The 6,486-nt window shown below is 48.0% G+C and overlaps 1 protein-coding gene across 1 annotated transcript in view; it reads right to left on the bottom strand.

The window, feature by feature from the left end:
• ETNK1 (ethanolamine kinase 1) overlaps positions 1–6,486 on the bottom strand; it is an 82,065-nt gene that overhangs the window by 15,493 nt on the left and 60,086 nt on the right. Inside the window, exons 4-7 of the mRNA XM_073543995.1 lie at positions 1,212–1,354; positions 817–900; positions 581–741; positions 376–449 (exon numbers count right to left, since the gene is read on the bottom strand). Of these exons, the coding sequence (XP_073400096.1) occupies positions 376–449; positions 581–741; positions 817–900; positions 1,212–1,354 (462 nt within the window). The remainder of the gene's footprint in view (positions 1–375; positions 450–580; positions 742–816; positions 901–1,211; positions 1,355–6,486) is intronic.

The following is a 6,486-nucleotide window of genomic DNA, read 5'->3' as shown; positions in this document are numbered from 1 at the left end:
AGATTTATACAGCCACCAGTAGGGGGAGCTCACCGCACAGATTTATACAGCCACCACTAGAGGAAGCTCACTACATACAGATTTATACAGCCACCACTAGGGGGAGCTCACTGCATACAGATTTATACAGCCACCACTAGAGGAAGCTCACTACATACAGATTTATACAGCTACCACTAGGGGGAGCTCACTACACACAGATTTATACAGCCACCACTAGGGGGAGCTCACCGCACAGATTTATACAGCCACTACTAGAGGAAGCTCACTGCATACAGATTTATACAGCCACCACTAGGGGGAGCTCACTACATACAGATTTAGGCAGTAGAATCAATGAATATATATTCATCATGCAAACCCAATAATACTCACCCTAAGAAGTCAAATTCAATTTTGGAATATTTTGCTTGAATTAACGCCCAGAGACCCCAGAAGAAGTGAGAAGCCTGGAGCGAAAAGAAGACATGAGAATTTGGTGGCATCACCAAGACGGACCTCCGTTATCTACAGGAATGGACCCTATAACATCTTCAGGCTGACAACAGACAACACTGGGCGCCGCTCACACGTCACTTACCAGAGCAAACTGGTTGACCTGCACGTACAGACGCTCCACCTCGCTCTCCGACACCTCGGCTTTGACGCCCTTGTATTCCTTGTAGGCCAACAGATAGGCTTGTAACCACTGGAGCTGCAGCGCCCTCTCTGGATAGAGGCTGTAGTCCACCTCGTTCACCCCTGGAGAGAAGGAGAGGTCAGCAGCTGCAACAGGAACCAGGGAAATAACAGGAGAGGACACGAGACGCTCTGTACCTGCAAACTCATTGAAGTGGTTCCCGATGTCGTACGCCTGGTAGTTGTATCCAGAGTATTCATAGTCAATGAATTTCACGTCATCTAGAGACGAGGAGAGGGGGCATTAGTGTGGAGGAGGGGTGCAGCCACAACACGACCACCATGCAACCCCCACACTGGTCGGGATGGAGCTGTGAACATTACAGGACTATAGCTAGTGTGTGCAATTATCAGCTGTACTTCTCACATTGCCCACTAGATGTCAGCACAGCACTGCAGGCAGCTCTAGTACTGCAGCAGCCAAGATAAGCAGGGTCCACATCTGGGGGGGAGCGTGGCAAATTGGGCGCTCACGGCTGGGGAAGCGGCCGGGCACTCACAGTTGGGGGGGTACTCATGGTCGGGGCACCCACCTCTCTTATCGTTGTAGATGATGTTCTTACACAGCAGGTCGTTGTGGCACAGGACCACTGGGGAGCCGAGACTGGACAGCGTCTTCTCCATCCACACCATCTCCTCTTCCAGATCCTGCCGGCCCGGGACATCACGTACAAACCTGGGGGGATACGAGGAGATGAGGAGACCCCAAGGGACGGTGGATAAAAGGGGGCGTTGACACCACAACACACAGAGGACAGCCATCAGCATCAACAGAACGCAAGAAGAGCTCGTTACAATGTGTCAGTGCAGTGAGGAGATCCATGGCTTCAATCTGTGAGTCCCACCGGGACCGACCAAGGCTGAGCTGAACCAACATCACCTTGTACCAGTGAACCTTGGGAGCCCCCCGCAAGCACCCCTGCATCTCATATTGCCCGAGCTGTCCTGGATACTGAGCTATCGAGACCGGCTCTCCACAACCACTTAGTCAACCCAAGTTTGGACTCTTCGTATCGCTGCAGCCCCAGCGATCCCGTTGAGACGTTAAGTTATCCCGTTTGGGCCTCGTGCTAGGAAGTTATGACCCATCCTAGATATTGGGAATTATCTAAGTGAGGTGGTCAATGGAGGAGAATTCAGTCCAACCCAGAGGGGCGGTGGAGGATATGGTAAGGGGCAAGCTAGGGGTTAAAAGCTAGCCACACACCTTTAGCCAGTGTCATTGTTCTGCCATGGAAGCCGCGTCACATCACATGTGGAGACGGAGCAGAAACTCAGAACGTGCCTGAGATACAAGAGCTTCCCTCCATCCACCAGTGATAAGGAGCAGTGACGAGACCCATCCAGCTGACTGCTGTCCCATCCTGTGCCCTCCCTGTATCTGCACCTCTGGCTGTAATCTCTGTATATTACTCTGTATATATCTGTATTATCCAGCTGACTGCTGCCCCATCCTGTGCCCTCCCTGTATCTGCACCTCTGGCTGTAATCTCTGTATATTACTCTGTATATATCTATTATCCAGCTGACTGCTGTCCCATCCTGTGCCCTCCCTGTATCTGCACCTCTGGCTGTAATCTCTGTATATTACTCTGTATATATCTGCATTATCCAGCTGACTGCTGTCCCATCCTGTGTCCTCCCTGTATCTGCACCTCTGGCTGTAATCTCTGTATATTACTCTGTATATATCTATTATCCAGCTGACTGCTGTCCCATCCTGTGCCCTCCCTGTATCTGCACCTCTGGCTGTAATCTCTGTATATTACTCTGTATATATCTGTATTATCCAGCTGACTGCTGTCCCATCCTGTGCCCTTCCTGTATCTGCACCTCTGGCTGTAATCTCTGTATATTACTCTGTATACATCTGTATTATCCAGCTGACTGCTGTCCCATCCTGTGCCCCCCCTGTATCTGCACCTCTGGCTGTAATCTCTGTATATTACTCTGTATATATCTGTATTATCCAGCTGACTGCTGCCTCATCCTGTGCCCTCCCTGTATCTGCACCTCTGGCTGTAATCTCTGTATATTACTCTGTATATATCTGTATTATCCAGCTGACTGCTGTCCCATCCTGTGCCCTCCCTGTATCTGCACCTCTGGCTGTAATCTCTGTATATTACTCTGTATATATCTGTATTATCCAGCTGACTGCTGCCTCATCCTGTGCCCCCCCTGTATCTGCACCTCTGGCTGTAATCTCTGTATATTACTCTGTATATATCTGTATTATCCAGCTGACTGCTGTCCCATCCTGTGTCCTCCCTGTATCTGCACCTCTGGCTGTAATCTCTGTATATTACTCTGTATATATCTGCATTATCCAGCTGACTGCTGTCCCATCCTGTGCCCTCCCTGTATCTGCACCTCTGGCTGTAATCTCTGTATATTACTCTGTATATATCTGTATTATCCAGCTGACTGCTGTCCCATCCTGTGTCCTCCCTGTATCTGCACCTCTGGCTGTAATCTCTGGATATTACTCTGTATATATCTGTATTATCCAGCTGACTGCTGTCCCATCCTGTGTCCTCCCTGTATCTGCACCTCTGGCTGTAATCTCTGTATATTACTCTGTATATATCTGTATTATCCAGCTGACTGCTGCCCCATCCTGTGCCCTCCCTGTATCTGCACCTCTGGCTGTAATCTCTGTATATTACTCTGTATATATCTGTATTATCCAGCTGACTGCTGCCCCATCCTGTGCCCTCCCTGTATCTGCATCTCTGGCTGTAATCTCTGTATATTACTCTGTATATATCTGTATTATCCAGCTGACAGCTGCCCCATCCTGTGCCCTCCCTGTATCTGCACCTCTGGCTGTAATCTCTGTATATTACTCTGTATATATCTGTATTATCCAGCTGACTGCTGTCCCATCCTGTGCCCTCCCTGTATCTGCACCTCTGGCTGTAATCTCTGTATATTACTCTGTATATATCTGTATTATCCAGCTGACAGCTGCCCCATCCTGTGCCCTCCCTGTATCTGCACCTCTGGCTGTAATCTCTGTATATTACTCTGTATATATCTGTATTATCCAGCTGACTGCTGCCCCATCCTGTGCCCTCCCTGTATCTGCATCTCTGGCTGTAATCTCTGTATATTACTCTGTATATATCTGTATTATCCAGCTGACAGCTGCCCCATCCTGTGCCCTCCCTGTATCTGCACCTCTGGCTGTAATCTCTGTATATTACTCTGTATATATCTGTATTATCCAGCTGACTGCTGCCCCATCCTGTGCCCTCCCTGTATCTGCACCTCTGGCTGTAATCTCTGTATATTACTCTGTATATATCTGCATTATCCAGCTGACTGCTGTCCCATCCTGTGCCCTCCCTGTATCTGCACCTCTGGCTGTAATCTCTGTATATTACTCTGTATATATCTGTATTATCCAGCTGACAGCTGCCCCATCCTGTGCCCTCCCTGTATCTGCACCTCTGGCTGTAATCTCTGTATATTACTCTGTATATATCTGTATTATCCAGCTGACTGCTGCCCCATCCTGTGCCCTCCCTGTATCTGCACCTCTGGCTGTAATCTCTGTATATTACTCTGTATATATCTGCATTATCCAGCTGACTGCTGCCCCATCCTGTGCCCTCCCTGTATCTGCACCTCTGGCTGTAATCTCTGTATATTACTCTGTATATATCTGTATTATCCAGCTGACAGCTGCCCCATCCTGTGCCCTCCCTGTATCTGCACCTCTGGCTGTAATCTCTGTATATTACTCTGTATATATCTGTATTATCCAGCTGACTGCTGCCCCATCCTGTGCCCTCCCTGTATCTGCACCTCTGGCTGTAATCTCTGTATATTACTCTGTATATATCTGTATTATCCAGCTGACTGCTGCCCCATCCTGTGCCCTCCCTGTATCTGCATCTCTGGCTGTAATCTCTGTATATTACTCTGTATATATCTGTATTATCCAGCTGACAGCTGCCCCATCCTGTGCCCTCCCTGTATCTGCACCTCTGGCTGTAATCTCTGTATATTACTCTGTATATATCTGTATTATCCAGCTGACTGCTGCCCCATCCTGTGCCCTCCCTGTATCTGCACCTCTGGCTGTAATCTCTGTATATTACTCTGTATATATCTGTATTATCCAGCTGACTGCTGTCCCATCCTGTGTCCTCCCTGTATCTGCACCTCTGGCTGTAATCTCTGTATATTACTCTGTATATATCTGCATTATCCAGCTGACTGCTGTCCCATCCTGTGCCCTCCCTGTATCTGCACCTCTGGCTGTAATCTCTGTATATTACTCTGTATATATCTGTATTATCCAGCTGACTGCTGTCCCATCCTGTGTCCTCCCTGTATCTGCACCTCTGGCTGTAATCTCTGGATATTACTCTGTATATATCTGTATTATCCAGCTGACTGCTGTCCCATCCTGTGTCCTCCCTGTATCTGCACCTCTGGCTGTAATCTCTGTATATTACTCTGTATATATCTGTATTATCCAGCTGACTGCTGCCCCATCCTGTGCCCTCCCTGTATCTGCACCTCTGGCTGTAATCTCTGTATATTACTCTGTATATATCTGTATTATCCAGCTGACTGCTGCCCCATCCTGTGCCCTCCCTGTATCTGCATCTCTGGCTGTAATCTCTGTATATTACTCTGTATATATCTGTATTATCCAGCTGACAGCTGCCCCATCCTGTGCCCTCCCTGTATCTGCACCTCTGGCTGTAATCTCTGTATATTACTCTGTATATATCTGTATTATCCAGCTGACTGCTGTCCCATCCTGTGCCCTCCCTGTATCTGCACCTCTGGCTGTAATCTCTGTATATTACTCTGTATATATCTGTATTATCCAGCTGACTGCTGCCCCATCCTGTGCCCTCCCTGTATCTGCACCTCTGGCTGTAATCTCTGTATATTACTCTGTATATATCTGTATTATCCAGCTGACTGCTGCCCCATCCTGTGTCCTCCCTGTATCTGCCCCTCTGGCTGTAATCTCTGTATATTACTCTGTATATATCTGTATTATCCAGCTGACTGCTGCCCCATCCTGTGCCCTCCCTGTATCTGCATCTCTGGCTGTAATCTCTGTATATTACTCTGTATATATCTGTATTATCCAGCTGACTGCTGCCCCATCCTGTGCCCTCCCTGTATCTGCACCTCTGGCTGTAATCTCTGTATATTACTCTGTATATATCTGTATTATCCAGCTGACTGCTGCCCCATCCTGTGCCCTCCTGTATCTGCACCTCTGGCTGTAATCTCTGTATATTACTCTGTATATATCTGTATTATCCAGCTGACTGCTGTCCCATCCTGTGCCCTCCCTGTATCTGCACCTCTGGCTGTAATCTCTGTATATTACTCTGTATATATCTGTATTATCCAGCTGACTGCTGTCCCATCCTGTGCCCTCCCTGTATCTGCACCTCTGGCTGTAATCTCTGTATATTACTCTGTATATATCTGTATTATCCAGCTGACTGCTGCCCCATCCTGTGCCCTCCCTGTATCTGCACCTCTGGCTGTAATCTCTGTATATTACTCTGTATATATCTGTATTATCCAGCTGACTGCTGCCCCATCCTGTGTCCTCCCTGTATCTGCCCCTCTGGATGTAATCTCTGTATATTACTCTGTATATATCTGTATCATCCAGCTGACTGCTGCCCCATCCTGTTCCCTCCCTGTATCTGCACCTCTGGATGTAATCTCTGTATATTACTCTGTATATATCTGTGTTATCCAGCTGACTGCTGCCCCATCCTGTGTCCTCCCTGTATCTGCACCTCTGGCTGTAATCTC

Source organism: Dendrobates tinctorius, unplaced genomic scaffold (genome assembly GCF_039654945.1).
Source record: "Dendrobates tinctorius isolate UK_male_01 unplaced genomic scaffold, ASM3965494v1 ptg000136l, whole genome shotgun sequence".
Lineage (NCBI taxonomy): Eukaryota > Metazoa > Chordata > Amphibia > Anura > Dendrobatidae > Dendrobates > Dendrobates tinctorius.
The sequence above is the reverse complement of the archived record's forward strand: the minus strand, read 5'-3'. Positions and strand labels throughout refer to the sequence as shown.